This window comes from Scyliorhinus torazame, chromosome 18, assembly GCF_047496885.1.
Source record: "Scyliorhinus torazame isolate Kashiwa2021f chromosome 18, sScyTor2.1, whole genome shotgun sequence".
In the NCBI taxonomy this organism is placed as follows: Eukaryota; Metazoa; Chordata; class Chondrichthyes; order Carcharhiniformes; family Scyliorhinidae; genus Scyliorhinus; species Scyliorhinus torazame.
This window is the reverse complement of record NC_092724.1, coordinates 55,044,088-55,061,743: the sequence shown is the minus strand read 5'-3', so window position 1 is coordinate 55,061,743 and position 17,656 is coordinate 55,044,088. Positions and strand designations below refer to the sequence as shown.

General features: G+C 45.2%; 1 protein-coding gene across 1 annotated transcript in view; it reads right to left on the bottom strand.

The window, feature by feature from the left end:
* The window catches only part of LOC140395214 (receptor-type tyrosine-protein phosphatase delta-like), a 634,165-nt gene that overhangs the window by 214,811 nt on the left and 401,698 nt on the right, over positions 1 to 17,656 (bottom strand). The window contains exon 8 of the mRNA XM_072482754.1: positions 272 to 544. Coding sequence (XP_072338855.1) covers positions 272 to 544 — 273 coding nt within the window. The remainder of the gene's footprint in view (positions 1 to 271; positions 545 to 17,656) is intronic.

The following is a 17,656-nucleotide window of genomic DNA, read 5'->3' as shown; positions in this document are numbered from 1 at the left end:
CTCGGGTTTCCCGGTGACGTGGGGTGGCTTCAATGGAAATCCCATTGATAAGCGGCGGGAAGAGAGAATCCCGCCGCCAGCAAACGGCACGCCACAGAGAAACACGTGGCTGGGGAATCCCACCAATTATCGCAAACTTGCTGTACACAAATTGACTGCAAAATACTTCCTTCATTATAACAATTAACTATACTTCCAAAGTACTGAAATGGTTGTAAAGTGCTGTGGGGTGTCCTGACATTGTGAGAGGTTTTATATTTATTTTGATTACCTTTAACAATAATCTGCGACACTGTCTCGATCACCCCAAGGCTGGACATCGCCACGCATGTGTAATTAGCAGACTCCCGGATGCTGTTAAGCTCCAGAACGTTCCGGCCAACAGGCATGTCATCCTCTGGCGTCAAATCTTCAGTTCCAAGCATCCACTTCACGTAGGGCATTGGGGAGCCCACGGCAACGCAGGTAATGTTCACACTCCCGCCGGGCACAATCTCTTGACTGAGCGGAGGGCTGATGGAGAACCTAGGTGGAACGCGCCGAACTGAGGGCGGGACACAGAAAGGTAACAACAAGCAAGAAAATAAGAGTTGGCAGCATTTGAAAGATCCAGCACAGTAACAAAATGAGTCCACAGAAAGCACATTCGTAGCACAAGTGTTCAGTGACCAGTCTGAGACCCATCACAGCACATTGAGAGGCACAAAAATTTATTAGTTAGTTTCTCATCTTAAATGTGTGTTGGTGCGGGGGCAAGATTGCGAATTCCAGAAATACAGGCACACGCTGAACTCTCAGTCATGTGACATCACCGGCCATTTTGTTTGTCATTCTGATTTGTGCCCAATGGCAACATTCCACAACAGGAAAGATACAGAAAGAGGAATCGAAAGTAGATTCCTCAACCTTCAAATAGTTTGCTCAGGAAATTCCCCCTCAGTAACTAAAGGCATTGGTCATGCCGATTTTGCAATGAGTTTGTGCCTTCATTTTTACAATGCATGTTCATAAAGGAAGACGTTTGTCTTTATTTTTAAAAAAAAGAAGTTATTTAAATTCTGCTTGCATGTTTTCACTTAAGGGCCATGGGGAAGAGCAGCACGATTCTTTTTGTCGTAGCATATCAGTGCTTCTCATTACAACCATCCCTCAAGGGTATGTAGTTTAGCCTGTTAACTCTGCATAAATTTGGTTCAATTTTGATAGCCCTTCGTTCATGTAATAGTCTCACTTCAGATCCAAATACAGCTGCCTCCTCCTGTCGGGCAGTTTTGGATAACATTACCCGAGCAGCCAGGTGAACAGGGCTGGAGTATAATACCTTCTCGCAGTCACAGCTGGGCAGTAGCAGTCCTGCTCTTCAGTCCTCCTAACTGAGAACGAATTAAATGAGGGGGTTTCACATCCAGGGTTAATGCAATTGCTCCAATAATCTGCTACTGTGATCTGCTCAGAATTATGTCATCAAAAATGGACTGGTAGGCTGGTATCCCCATTGACAACTGAGCAGGTAACTGGAAAACTGGAATTTCTCTGTGGTGGTTCAACTTGCACAAGAAATAAAATATTTTCTTTAGTCTCGGAGGGATGGCCAGTACAGATAGTATCCGTGTTCCAGTTGTTTGCTACATCCCTGCGGAACAGAATTACCCTTAAAGGGTTTTCAAGCAATCTGGTAGGAAGTGAGCCCTTGTGAAAATGATTCTTACTCAACATATTTTATTTATTGGTCAAATACCATTGAGTGACAATTAAGATTTTTCTTTGATGTTTGTGCCTGCCAGAGTGAATGGCAGGTTTGAGGAGACAGAGGTCAATGGTTTTGGCTGCCTGATTTCATTTAATCTCAACTCACCAAAAGTTCCAATTTTTTTTTTTTACAAAAAATGATATTTGTGAGTCTTGCTAATATTGTGAATAGAACTTTCTCTCCCTCTTCTCTTTGGTGAAAAGCTGATCCATTGCGCAATCAACCTCCCCACCCACAAAACGTTCAGTTGTCCGTTGGCCGCTTAATTACAACAACAAAGCGACAAGCAGCCGTGACCAAGATGGCGGCCTTATCCAACCCAGTTCAGCGTAACCGTTGATGGAAAATGAAAATATTGGCCGCCAAAATCCATTGAATGGGTGTAGCTGGCTGACCAGCCATGGGGAAAGACAGCAGCTGAAAAGCGTCCATTGATTGTCATCTGTGATGTCTTGGAGGTGGCCAGAACAATAAAGATGAGAAACACTAATGAAATTTTTGTGGTGCAGGTATATCAACTGTACGAAGCCTTTTCAAGATATTACAAGGATCCATCAAATAGATGCATCTATCAGTTCACAGACACCATGCAGAAGGTAGAGAGATATATAAATATATATATGCACATAGGAATATATAACTGGAGGATCGCTAGCATGCCCAGACGGATTGGGGAGGGACCCACTTCAATGCTGCGTTACTTCCAGCCGATGTGACAGAATGTGGTGTCTCACATTGTCACATCGCAGCAGTCCTGGCGGAAAAGGAAAAGAAAACAAATAAAAATAATAATAAAATTAAAACTTAAAAATAGAAAAGAAATGTTGACTACACCAACAGGTAGTGCATCTCCCTTGCTCGGAAGTGGATGCAGCCTCAAGACCTTACACAGTCGAACATGGATGCACATGGGACGAGACAGAGTTGCGCGGCATGGACACCATATGGGGGAAGGAAGGGTGGGAGGAAAAGGAACACTCGGGATTCGCATGCAGGCACAGGCAAGGGAGAGGTACAAAAGGACTTGCCAGTAATGACAGCCAGAGAGAGATAGAAAGAGAGAGGGAAGGGGAAGAGAGGGGCAGGGGCGAACTGTTCAGGCACAGGTATTGCACATACCAATATTAGGCCTGTGCCACACTCACATCCCCGATCCACAAGTACAGGCCCACTTTAAGAAACGCACAGACTTATAAACCTGGAGAGTTCTCACGCTGTCGCGTAAATTGCTCTCAGGTTTTCTTTTTTGCACATTTAAATCATAATGGCATGCCACTTATCACCAGTTCCTAAATATTCACCCATAGAGTGCCACTAATGTGGCATATTTTTCTTGTCCATGTTCCATCTACAACAGTCTCCAAAGTTCTATCCAATTTTTCCCCCTCAACTCCCTGTGCTAACTCGAAGCACAATGATTATCTGTGGAATGCTAAGAGATTTATAAAGGGGGCCCCTTTCTCTGCCTTCAAAGTCAGGACTTTTAAATTATCGACGATAATAGTCTTCTATATAAATTGGCTGGTCAGATTCTCAGCTGAAAGGAACTTGTGGTTATAGAACTGCACTAGGAGCCTGGCCTGCCAATATGATATTATTTTTCTAACATCTCATGGCCATCCCTCAGTGCTTTCATAGATGAATGACTATTTGACTTTTATGCCCTTTATGTCCTTGTTAATTATGGCCACCAGTCTATGATATTGGTCACATAGCTGGAAAATTATTAACAAATCATCGTAATGGGCTAACTATCACCCCAAGCAACACAGAACTGGACTCATGGGGCTGGAATTTGACTGCTTTCCAAAGTCACTGCACTTTAAGAGAAGACATTTACCACCCCTGATTGTGCACCTTAGCACAATTTCTATGGAGGAGGGAGAAAACCAGATGGTGCAACAAATATTCTCTTGTCCTCATTTATTGACCAACTTGGTCAAGATCCCACAATCAGTCAGGTTACGTATGGAGCCCAGGCTATCAAACTCCAGAGGTGAAGGGGGAAACAGGTCACAAGTGGCTTTGGGCCTTGTTATAGGAAGCGTTTCTTCAAGAAAAGCCTCTGTGGGTCTCTTCCAAATGATTTGCAGGAACAGATATTGGGCTGACACCGCCAGGGTCATGGGAAATGGCCCCACTCTCTCAGCCATGCAATGTACACAGTGCAGAACAGACCAAATGGGAAAATAAAGAAAAAGCAATTTGAAATAAGGGAGGATTTCGCACAACAAACAGAAAACAGCGTTCCAGTGATCTAACTTTGAACACCTTTTGTCTGTATTCCATAATTTGAGAAGTCAAAGCAAAGGGACAATACCAAGAGGTGAAAAACCTCGGCATCCAGCCAGAGACGAATTTCAGATTTCTAAATCTGTCTTTTGGATTCATGTTCCCCCAATACTCCGGTCACTGGACTGTACAGAATATGCAGAGTTGGTGCCCAAATTCTCTATTGATCAAAGATGTCAAATTTAGCTTGCTCTTTTTTCCTACCACTGCTCCCTATTTCAAGACCTCATTTCTCTGAGTATGTTTCGTGCAGTGCTCCATGACTAAAATAAAGACCACAGGTTCTTGTGACTCACAATTACCCAGGCTCATGCTTGCTGATGAGTTATAAGGGAGCACTGACTAAGACAAGATTTCCCAATCTATCTGGTGACATGCCCCCCACCACAACTAGCAGCCCGCCCCCCCCCCCCCGACCGCCACCCCCCGCAATTTCTGCCCCAATCATCCTCTTGCAGATACAACATGGACGTCAGAAAGCGGTTGGCTTATCAGCAGTGAACAGTGTGGTATGCGGACAGTCCAACAATGAACACGCCATAGCCAAGCCACATTCATATTGGACTATTACCACCAGCAAGCACCGGATGGGAGAGGCTCCAGGAACTTACACGTACAAGATACAGTTTGCAAAGAGACGCAGAGGTCAAATGTGAGATGCATACATTTAGAGTTACCATGGTGATTGAGGGAGAGAGGGGTATTGAACTGGCAGTAAATGAAAGAGAAGCACCATCAATCTGTTTGTGATCGAGACTACAGGGACATGTGGATCAAGGCTTGAGGGAAACAACTAACAAGCCTGAAGATTGAAAATAGCATCAAGAACGGCAGTTGGGGAAGAAAGGCAGGTGAAGGATCTGAAAGAGGCACTTGCAAAACATAGCAGAAACGCAACTACCTTAAAAAGGAACATTTCCATGGGGGACAATAAAGGGGATATGGTAGCAGTATATTTGTGGAACATAAACCAGCCAAACATGAGCAATTTAAAAATAAATGTTGCCAAATGAGTGGTGCATTTTAATGAGGCAATGGCAGTGCCAGAGAATATTTTGAAATCGGTTTCCTTTCCCTAGCCTAGTCTAACATGAAATAAAATATCTGGGGCACATTTTGTTGGTTAACTGTTTTAATATTTGTTCAGATTCTTATGCAAGTTTTCATTTCAGTTAATTTTGTGCCTCTGTGCATTTGTACAGGAGGGTTTACGTTTGTACCCAAATAAATATGTGTCAATATGTCCATTTGCAAACATACCTATGCTTATAGGTGTGTGCGTGTGTTTGTAAAGATGTTTGTGTCTATGTTGAGTTGTGTCTATGTGTAGGAGTCAACTTGTTCAGCTTTCACTACGTTCATGCCAAGGGGTTGGCATTTGTGCTTGTCGGTGTGTCGGTCATATTTGTGTGCAAACCAATGAGTCTACATGTGCCTATTTACATGTGCAAGCACGCACATGAGTCCACCCAGGTTCCTGTCTTTTTACCTGTGCAGGTGTGTGCAGGGCAAATCCTGTACTATTCATGTACTTTTTGTAATCTGGGGCTGGATTCTCCGGCCCCCCCCAGCAGTGTGTTTCTCAGCTGCATGCCATTCACTGGCGGCAGGATTCTCTACTCCTGCTGCTTGTCAGTGGGATTTCCCATTGAAGCCACCCCACGCTGCCGGGAACCCCGTGGGCAGGGGTGCACTGCCGGCAGGAACAGAAAACCCCAACAGCCAGAGGGCTCTGCCCCTAAAGTTGAAGGATTGTTCATGTTAGGGGAGGGGGCAGAGTCAGGGAGAGATTAACCCATGAAGGGAATAGTTTATGGTACAAACAAGGGATACATGGATACAAATGCTGATGAATTAGCCCATGGAATTTGGTCAGATTTGTAACAAATAGTTTTGCTCAATACCTTCAGGTGAATGTGTTAAATTCTTAAGGCAGAGATCCCCTCCTCCAATCAACCTCTAAATTCACAACATATTGTTCGGGCCTGTGGGTAATAGCCTATCTTGGGTTCTTGAGAAGCAAAATCATTGAGATGCTGCCTATGAACCTTATTCAATGGGATTAACTTTTGCCACCCTTGACACTCGCACCACAGATCTTCACAGATATCCTTGTGCTCATCATGGAGGCAATAGGAGTCCCTCTATCTTTGGCTGAACCAGTCATATCCTGAAGACCTAAGGACAAAGTAACAACTGGATATTCCGGCACTGTCCCAAGAGATGCCAATATCAATATCAGCGGGAACTGAGAGTAGAAGTCATGGGGCGCAATCCAACGGCCATGCTGCACCCGAAAAGCCGCTCGCTGGAGAGCAGCGTGGCCAATAAGATCCAGGAGACCTCGCTCACGGGATTTACCTGGCTCGCAACTCCTCGCGAGATTTAACACGATCTCGCAGGATGTTGCGATGTATGTCGCTCCCAACACTATTAGCAAATCTGCATATTAGAGCGAGACAGCTAGTCGCAATTTAATATGCAGTTTCTCGAGGTATATAATAATAATCACTTATTGTCACAAATAGACTTAAATGAAGTTACTGTGAAAAGCCCCAAGCCGCCACATTCCGGCGCCTGTTCGGGAAGGCCGGTACGGGAATTGAAACCGCGCTACTGGCCTTGTTCTGCATTACAAGCCAGCTGTTTAGCCCACTGTGCTAAACCAGCTCCCGGCATTAAGATCTATCCCCATTGTCTCGGAGACCTCGGGTGAGCGGCGTTCAGTATTGGTCACCACAAACAGGGATCAGATGGAACGGCACTCATGGGAGTCTCCCAGGGGATCGGTGCCCCCAGGTGCATGCCCTTTGGGCAGGGTGATGCCCTTGCATTATTGGTGTCACCCAAGCACTGCCAGCCTGGCAGTGCTGGCCTGGCAGTGCCATCTGGGTGTCAGCCTGGCACTGCCAAGGAGCCCAGGTGGCACTGCTGGGGTGCCAGGTTGGCACTGTCAAGGTACCAAGCTGGCATTTCTTGTGTGCTGATGATTGGACCAAGGACCCTCCCGTTGTGCATTGGGGAGGGTCAGGGGGTGAGTCGGGGACCTCGGAGATCAGGATGCCATAAAGTTCCAGCAAGCAGAACTCCTCGGTGTAGAAAACGACATTATGAGCGGCCTCGGCCGTGCGTTCCCCGCTGAGGCCCATTATTTAACACTGGTGCATTTTACAGCCATGTGTTTTTCAGTACTGTGAGTGCCAGGAAACACATGGCGAAACACGCTCTCTATGGGACTTTTTTCCATTTAGTTGAATCGCACCTATGGTATTCAAGCTGAAATTGGACCCATGATATGGTAGGCTTCACACACAAAGAAAATAAGCAGAGGATCAGAGTCATAGGCCCTGGGAGCAGCTTCAAAATAAATGAGGCATATCAAAAATAATTTGCTTTTTCCATTTTCGCAAAATTCTCCACATAACCCCTCTTGGAACTGGCATCATGTCACATGGAGAACGATGAGAAGATGAAGTGAATGTTTTCAATTGTGGATGGCATCATACCAACTTGCCCCTGGCCACAGCCAACATCATGCAAGCGTAATGTCTTGAAGAGCCTCGAGACTTTCTATGCTAAACTTTTCCCCTCTTTAACCTGGGGACTGCCAGGCCAGTTGTAGCTTTCCTACTGCTGGCACACCTTAATCTGCTCTCTCAGCTCAGAATTAGGGCTTTTCTAGTCTGTATGGATCACTACAAAACTGAGTGATAGCCTGAACCACCAGAATAGCTCCTTCAAAGGCTACCTCGTGTGTCGTTTGACACAGGTTGCCACTGCCAGGTTGGCACTTGGCAGAGGCAGCTCCTCTGAGGAGTTCCAAAGTGTTATGTTTGTTGGGCGGGAAGGAACCCCTGATGTTGATGGTGTGGGGAGGTACGTGAGAGCCCCAGTGAAGATGGTGGGGGAGGGGGAGGTGCAGCCCCAGGCACTTATTGGGGTGGGCTTCTTTCCGTGTTGATCGGGACGTCCAGCCCCAGTAACTGCATAAAACACGGCCACTGAATTTGTTTTCCAGAGAGGCTCAAAACCTGGACTAAAAGCTTGGGTGAGCAGCTGGAGAGCTACATGCCAGATTTCAGTCAGATTCTGACACTGAAAAAATGTGGGAAAATTCCGCCCAAGGTGTTACATTTGCAGTTTTCCAATCCACTGGAACCTTTCCAGACTGTAGGGAATTTTGGAAGATGTAGCCATTTCTTTCAAGACTCTCGGATGCAGGACATCAGGTCCAGGGGATTTGTCTGCCTCTAGTCACTTTGGTTTTCCTCGTACTTTGTTTTTGTGATGATGATTTTTTAAAATTCCTCCCTCCCTTTTGACCTGATATTCTACTATTCTTGGGATGCTTTTTGTGCCTTAAACTGTGAAGACAGATATAAAATTCTTGTTCAAAGTCTCTGTCATTGCCTTGTTTCTCATTATTAATTCCCTAGTCTCAGCCTCAAAGGGACCAATACTTACTTCAGCTTTTTATAGATTTCTTTTTAATATACAGGTAGAAGCTTTTACTGTCTGTTTTTAAACATCTCGCTTGCTTTCTTTCATATTCCATTTCCTCCCTCTTTATTCTATTTTATTAAGTCACCTTTTGCTCTCCTCCTGGCCTATAACCATTGCTGTAAAGGCACGTACCATCTCCCGGAAGCTGTCCTCACGTCCCTTGAGTAGCGTGGTTTCCCTTGGTACGGGAAATGTAATCAGCGGGGATTCAATTTGCAAACTACGTTAAATCTGAAGCTGGTGGCCTCATTCACGTACAAGTGGCCAACCCTCGTCCTGGGAATCAGTTGGCCGCCCCATCAGGCTTCTGTTAAGCCTGCAGTGGGCAGGTTGGAGGTCGATTGGATTGTGATACTTCAAAAGTTCATTGTCTCACCTGATCCCACGTCACCCATTTCTGGGCTTAAAATTTAGGCCCTAGAGCGAGAAACCAGCCCAGAGTTGCTCTACAACAACAAGCAGCACTCAATGTCTTTGCTTCTCGATGACCCCATTTCAGACAAATCCGAAATGTTGTTTCTGTCATTCATGGAATGTGGATGTCACTTGCACAGGCACCATTCATTTCTAATTCCTCTTATTCCAAGTAGGTAGTGAAACAACCCCGACTTCACCTACAGGGAAAGGATATAGATCATATATCCTGAGCTGAGCACAGTGACAGATGTTCACGAGTCCCTAAATTAAATCAAGGTAAGGGGGAGTGAAGAAGAGAGCCGGAGAAAGTAGGCTTTTGTCTTAGCTTTTTAATTCAGGCAGTTTAGGAATTTTTCCCAGTCAGACATGACAAGTAGTCTTCCACAAATGCCACATGAGCTCACCATAGTCCCCTAACTCTTCCAGGGTGCATCCTACATTTCAATCTATAGAATAATGTCAACAGTCTGGATTGTGCTCCACGGAACTCCATGTGCAGTCTGGCTCTACGTTAGATACCATTGAGATAACGCAAAATAAATGATTTCTAAAGAGCGAGCGAAAAGGTTTGCTTCTATTTTGCATGACTACAATATTCAATTGCTCAGGGAGTGCAAGGTCAGCACTGAACATCCTGATCAATGAATGTTTGATTATTTATGTGTGCACCTACCCCGATAACCTTCAACCCTGTTCCCAATCAAATATTTCTGATCACATTGTTAAAGCCTGCCCATAGTAGTGATACCTCTCCCACCTTTATGGGTTCAAGAAGCCCTTGAGTAAATAATCTAGGCTCACACCAGTGCAGGAGTGCTGCATGTTTGGAGTTTAACACTGAAGGACAGAAACTGAGGCCCTATCTACCTGTTTGCATGTTAAAATATCCCATTGCCCTAATTTGAAGATAGGAGGGAGTTCTCCCCCTATCCGCTTCAATCTTCCTCCTTCGACTCACGCCAGCGAATTTAGAATGATTCGATTGCTGATTCTGGGATCTTGCTGTGTAAAATAATGGCTGCCACATTCACCTTTATAACAATCACTTCACATTAACATGATTTGTAATATGCGAAGTGCTTTGGGTGTTTTTGAGAGACGGGTAAGGTACTCCATGAGTAATTTTTCCTGTACCGGGAGACGGCTACGTAATGGAGATGTCGATTTTCATTGGGAACAGCATTATGGTGGTAATGTGATCAGTCAGCACTTATTATCGATGTAACATTATGTGTGATGATGCGTTGCTTTCTCTGAGATTGGCTGTTTTGACTTCCACATCGGGTTCCGCTTAAAACAAAGTCACAGATACAATTATGACAAGTCTCAAGGGAAGGGTTTCATCATTGGCTCAGAACACACTGAAAGAAAGAAGCTGACTTCTGTTTCGGCTGTGCCTTGCAAGTGCTAATCCTTCAAAAGAACAAAAAGTAATTCATCTTGTTTTGAATTGGGAGGAGAAGGGAGGAGAGGTGTTCTCGACTATTACTTTGAAAATGTGGCAACGTTGTTTGGCTGATTCCGAGCCCTGATTCACAAAAGAATGTGACAGTGAGTACATTCAGGGGAGGGGTGGGTAGTGGTGGAGGAGGGGAGGGGAGAACTTCACCACCAAATAACCTCCACAAGGCAAGCTACACTGCATCAGACACCAAAGCACCAATGAGCCAGAAGGCACAGATTATCTGCCATTTTGGCGAGAGCCATATTCCGTGCCAAAATGTTGAAAAGCCACAATAATTTGTATCTTCCACTTCATTACTACAATTAGATTACATCCACTGAGGGGGCGGGGTGGGGGGGGGGGGGGGCTCTGTTTTTAAATGTACACATACATATTTACTGGCCTTGTTAACAGGTGCTAAGGGGGAGAATGTAAATTAGACACATGAACCAACATTTCAGGCACTTGGAAAAAAGCTCCTTTAAGATGGGATCACCTGCTAATAGAGTAACAATTCAGAGTGGCCTCCAATGCAGAATCTGTCATAATCCTGAACCACACACTACAAGGAGACCAGAGCTGCTCGAAATAGAACTGCAGATCTACGTTGAATCAGGACTTAGATTGACCCTCATTGGTCATTTCCAAATGGCACTGAGTTATTATAATGAATTGGACAGCCCAAACCCTCAGATGGGAATAGATGTGGCGGATGTTGGATAAGGTGAGCCCTCTAAGGTTCCTTGGAAATCCTTATTGTTACAGGTTAACGAATACAAAGTTGACCAGCCACCGTATCTCTTCTATTGTGACAGCTAACTGGTTTGAAATGGACCGTGGATTTTAGAAGGTGTAATCTAATCAGTTGGAAGGCAGGGAAAAGCAATGCAGGTTCGCAAGAGCAAAGACAGGCAAACATAGGAAGAGTTCAACATACCAGACAGTTCAGTGTTTCCACTTCAGAGTGTGTCCTATTGCATAATGATAACCACCTGATACAGAGTCCTTTGGCATTGATTTTCTGACATTCAGAACTCTTGTTTACTCCAGCGAATGACTTTCAGATACAGTTAACACGTAATGTGTAAACTGTAACCCCATTTGTACCATGTGCCCAGCACTTAACACCAATTTCAATCATATATCAGCATCATAAGGTTCCTCGATGTCGTCGTAAGTCACGTCACATCAAAAAGAATCTTAAATTATTCAAAAATGAGTATGGAGATGCAAGTTTGCCTTTGTATACAGCTATTTATTATTTCAAGACCCCCTCCATAACTCGCTCCTGAAACTATCACTACGAGATTGTAGGTTGATCTTTTTGCTCATGGGCCCATGGGCTTTACTGTTCCTTGGCCATGGACCCTCCATGCAACCAAAGTCAATCATCGGGCCAGTCCAGTCAACACAGGTCAAAAGGACAGTGCCATGTAAGCTTGGGCTCTAATTTCACCTTGGGGGAGTTTGGGCATCTAAGCTGGAAAGCAGCAGGGTTGTGCTAAAACACTGCACCAGGTGCCAGTGAGAGTCCATGTTTGCCAGGTAACAGCTAATGAATTTTCTCTCATTCTTCCTGCCTCCAATTCTGCACAGGCATCTGTGTGGATTCCAGACTCCTTCAAGATTTAAGGCAAATCCAAATTGTGATGGATTTCATTGTAAAGACGTAGCCAACTGTTGTCCAGGCAACAGGCGTATTGCAGGACCGCTCTTTAAAGGCACAATATGTTGCCTCTAATCAGTCTTCTTCATCCATGACAGACTGCCACCAGTCAATCAAATCAAGCAGTTACTGCTATTTTTTTTTAAAACAAATGCATCTAATTAATGCACTAAAGAGCCATCTGTGTATGTTCCTGCCAAGCAAAGAATATGCAGGAAAACTGCAGGATGCAGCCAAGGTCAATTCTCTGGCCTGTCCTCAATTTGGCGAGATCATTAATTCATTTTTGCATATAGCATTTTAATCTTAGAATTTAATTTTGTATTGCTTTATAGTATTTTTAATGATGCAGGTTATTGTCCCTCCGATGAGCCGTGGCTGAATGTAATACGACACTATTAAATCATCATCAAAACCTGTCCAATCAAGCTGAACTAATCGTAATCAGATGCAAGAAACATCTCTGAGCCCTCAGTGTAGAGGTGGAAGATGGCAATGGAGATGTGTGATTGTGGCAGTGGGGTAAGGTTCAGCTAATTCTGAATCTAACCAGATGGAGGGTGAAACATTATAGTAGGTAACACTGAGCTAAAAGCTCATAGCACAGACCCCTAATCTTCAAAGGAATTAAATTCTCCCCATCCTGGAGTCTGGGGACTTCTTGTCGCAAGGCACTTCCTCCCAGGGAAAGGAGAACAAATTCAATGGAAAGCCACATGTTGAACCACTTCCAGATGCCTGGGTGAGGTCCTGAAGTCAGGTTGTCCACCCACCAACTCAGTCATGGCTGTGCATAACCTGAGAGGTGAGAGGGAAAGAGGAGAGTGTGCACCCTCCCAGAAGTAAGGGTGGCTTTCTATTTCTCCAAACTAAGCTTGCTATCAGTGCATTCATTCAGATGATCCTAGACTCCCATTGCAAACATGTTTCAATGAAGAAGCAGTTGGATATAGCACTTGGGGCGAAAGAGATCAAAGGATATGGGGGGAAGGTGGGATTAGGCTACTGAGTTGGATGATCAGCCACGATCATAATGAATGGCGCAACAGACTCGAAGGACTGAATGGCCTCCTCCTTTCTATGATTCTAACTACAATGAGATATTAAATTTTAGCTTCGGTCTTCACCCCAGACTTTCATCACATTCTGCCACACTGGGAGTTTAGCTGACTCAAGGATCATCCTTAGCAGTAAGCAGACCATCTGTCTGACTCACAATGTAATACTGATCTGGGAGGTTGACTTTGAAGGCGACTTGGGACTAGAGATGAAAACTTGAACTTGAAAACCATTAGCAATCCATGTAGTTTCAGCAGTTTGTTGTCAGTATGCCATGTGTCTCATTGAGGCTCTTTTTCCCAAACCAAAGAAGTTAGATTATGTGGATATACTCCAGCTTGATCCATCTCATACTCAAGGTACAATATCAACACAATGGCAACATTGCTCAGAGAGTATTGCAGTTAAGCGTTTGCAATCAATATTAGTTCAGTTATTGGCAGCAATAAGCAGAAGCCATAGCTGTAAGTGAATCATCTCAGATTTCCTGGGCCCAACACACAAGACTTTCGAAGACGTATGCAGCCTGCAGTTAAATGGACACAATGACAGAGTGTGTACCTGTCTGCACAGCTTTCTCATCTACCTGAGACACTGGTAATTTCTGGGACATAGATCTTTGGGTGCCTGCCTCTATCTTTCTACCTCAATCCCAAGGGTCCATTTTACACATCTGCACCTAACCATGTGACAACAGGCAGCAACGGCTTGCTCCTGCCCTTATCTGACAACGGCACACACTCTCCATCCACGATTAACAAGTGGCTGTCATGAGTGAGAATCCATCAATAAATTATAATCCGTGTGGAATCTATTCAATTCTGTTGTCTGCTGTGTTTGGGAGTCCAAACAATTACCCACCAGATAAAATGGGATGGTTGATAAACTGGGAGTATTGACAGATTATAGAGGTGTCATACCCTCATACAGACTACAGCGACATGTTCATTCAATATTTAGGAAGGATTTCAGATTATGGAGAGAAAGCTAAAACAATACCAAGAATGTGATGTTTTAGTTATGAAAGACTAGAGAAATAGAGGTTCTTTTCATTAGATCAGAGAAGGTTAACGGGAGATTGTGTGTTCCCAGTTAGGAGGGATTTTGATAAGATAAGTAGTGAAAACCTATTTCCATTAATTGGTGAGTTAGTAATTAGGGGGAAATGTCACATTACCAAAAGAGTAAGAGGCTATTTCTTTTAAATGCAGAAGGTATTAGCAAGTAGAATTTTCTTACAGCGGCGGAATCCATGGGCGCAATTCTCTGGCCCCGTTGCGTTCAAGCGAGAGCACAACACGGCCTGAGAATACCGGGGAGGCTTGCAGCGAGCCTACCGACAGGCTCCGTGCCTCGCGGGATTTCCCGAAGTCCCATGAGATGTCGGAGTCGGAACTCCGCCCCAAACTGGCGGGACTGAGTGATGCTCGTGGAAGTGGGTCGTAAACCTACCTACGACCTACCTGCCCAGGATCCACCAGTGTCCATCAATTCTCCGGCCTCCCCAGGGAGTCTGCAGCTGGACGCCGATCAGTGCTGGTCCACGCAAACATGGACCAGGCGGAACGGCACCCGGGGCCTCTCCTGGGCCAGTGGATACCCCTGGGTGGTCAGGGTAAGTGCAGGGTGGCTCTCTGGCCTTCCTCCTGGAATGCAGACACTCTTGGCCATGCCCAGCTGGCACCTTGGCACTGCCACCCTGGTACTGCCAAGGTGCCTGGATGGCACTGCCAAGCCAGCAGGAGCACTGCCTTGATGCCAGGGTGGTAGGCAAGGGTGCCTGTGCTAGGGAGACACTGCCAAGGGTCAGTGGATGAAGGGGACCATGCCCAAGAAATTAGGGTGGGCGGGAGGAGTTTGAAGGGTGGGGGTGTGCAAGGCAGTTAAGTAGGGGCCTCCAGGAGGCTGGGTGAGTGATGGGTGGTGTCCTAGATGGAAAGGGGGTGCTGTAAGGGGGCTTGAAGGGGCCTGAAGTGGGGGGACCCTCAGAGACCCCGCAACAGGGTGTCCTCACTTGGGGGATATGGGGTACTGTCCATGTATATTGGGGGGGGGGTGACATTGCCCATGGGTGGGGGGGGGGACCCACAAGCTCACCTAGAGATTGGAGCACCCTTTCAAAATGGTGACCCGATCTTGTAGTTCAGATCCCCAGTGCTAAAGAAAATTCGAAATGTGGGCTAAACTGGTGAGAAACGACGGTGGGCCCAAAAAGGTGACTGAGTGTCATTGAATAGCGGTGGGGAACTCGCCGGCAGAGCCGTCAGGAAACTCCCTGAAAAACCCGCCACAAATTAACTTAGACATTTTGCGCCCCATAATAGCTTTTAAAAGGAAAGGAAATAAACTTCTGAAAAATACAGATTCACAAGGAAGTGAGGAAGGAACAGAGGAAAGTATTACTTGACTATAAAGGCATTCTTCCAGAGGCTGCCACAGGTGTGATGGGTTGAAGTATCCCCTTCTGTATTGCAATACTCTCTGAGGTAGATAATTTACTCGCCGCCCAGGTATCAAACTGGCCTTGTGGATCGGTTACTTTTGGAAGAAACTACCCGATTGCCATTCACAATGACTTCAATTAAAATTGGGCAGACCCCATAATTGTCAGTTGATCTGCAACGCCAGTTAGATGCTCAAGCATGAAGTTAAACATCTACCCCATGACTCCGTTTTGATTTATTCAAAAACAGCATGCAGGGCATAGTGAACTGCGTGGCAGTCTTAAAAGGCCGTTCTGTCAAAACGCACCAAAAGTTGAAAGCTGCTGATTCAGAAGACTGCTCTGTTAATTCTATACCAGTGTTCTGTCAGGGTGCTTAGTGCACCGTGACTTTCATTAGATTGTGCAAGCTCTAAAGTGGTGTCTGACATACCAATTGGATAGCCTGTCAATATAATAATAAAGGTTGGTGCAGCGTTGATACACTGTCACTGTATGTCACTTGGACAAGGAGTAAATAAGATTGGATAATCTAGCTTTTTTACCCCCCTCTCTTCTTTTCTTCACTGGGTTCTGCTGTGACTCATACTGGGATAATGGTGCCACAGGTAGGGAAGGCATCTTGGTAATTTATCCAATTGGTCTTTCTTTACGCAGGAGCCTCCACAGTGAGTGCCAGTAAGATAATGACAGCATGCACAGTGAAGGCTGATGATCTGGGGATTCACATGTTCGGGGGAAGGTGACTAGGGGTAGGAACTTGACAACATCTTCTTCTGCTTTTACCACAGCTTAAATTGAACAGACCAGGGAGCGAGTCTGATCTGAATGCGGCCTTTACCACCCAGGGGTCACAGATATCACAGTTAAGACCTGTGTTAACAAACCCCATCAGTTCACCGCTGCTGCAATAGGTTGTTTTTGAGCCCAGTAATTCACCACTGGGGAGCATTGGATTTGGAATTCTGAAATTATACTCAAATGTCAGGACTGACCAAAGGAATGATGTTAGATACCACATGAAGCTTTCATTATTGCAACACCATGGGCTCCAGACATGGGTGGACGGGCCCAGAATTTCACACCACTGGCTGCAAGTAATGAACAGTCACTTTAGCCAATTCAGGCCCCTTTCTCGTGCCGGCTGGCATTTTCCAGTGGGCAAGTGGGGCCCCCAAAGTGGGCAAAAATGAGGCAACCTCCTGAAGACGGACCCTGGGTGTGGAGGAGGTGGGGGGTGGGGGTGGGATGTGCTCCATTTTACTATTTAATCATCATCCCCCCCCCCCCTCCCCAACCTGTCCATCTGGTCTCTGGTTTGAAAATGGCTGAGGAGGCTTCTGGCCATTAACTGGTCTCTCGAGCAAAAATCAGGGTGTGTGGATCGGGCACAAGCAACGCTGGGTCAGGACAAAAATTAACCCTGCCCCAGAAAACAAAATTCAGCAGAAATAGCTGCAGCTACTCTGTCTAACCCTTTAAGTATTTTGTTGGACGGCAAACTACTGAAATATATATAATTTGTCAATCGGGTGACTTCCTCTTTAAGAGATAGGGGCTGTACTTTATGTAAAAATGATTTTCTTTCATCTCCACTTACTTTGATGTACCTACAGGGTAGGAATATTTTTCCTCTTAATGGCTTTCAAATTTAATCGAATAGAGGGTCTGAGACAGGAGGTTTGGCGAGCACGAAAACCTGGAGACAGTAAATCCTCACGAAATTAAGGGAAAAATTCAAATGCCCATTTCCAGTTTTAATTACTGTCTAAATATGGCATAAAGGCAGCGGAGACATGCTTTATTGGGCAAACTGTTGTCAGGAACCATCAGGGACCTCTTTCTTCCTCTATCTTTTCTCCTTCTGTGCGATGAATTATGGGACCAAATAGGGACTGCGCCAAGGGCAATAACAGCGCAGAATATTTCAAATGACTGGCAGATTTATTTTATTTTCGGTGCTCCTGTTTTATCTCCTTCAGCTTGAAACTATTTAATTCTTTCAATGCATCCCTGTTGAGATTCCAGTCCTGAATCCTGTTTCCCCTTTACATTTGATATTCAATCTAAATGTCGTTATCA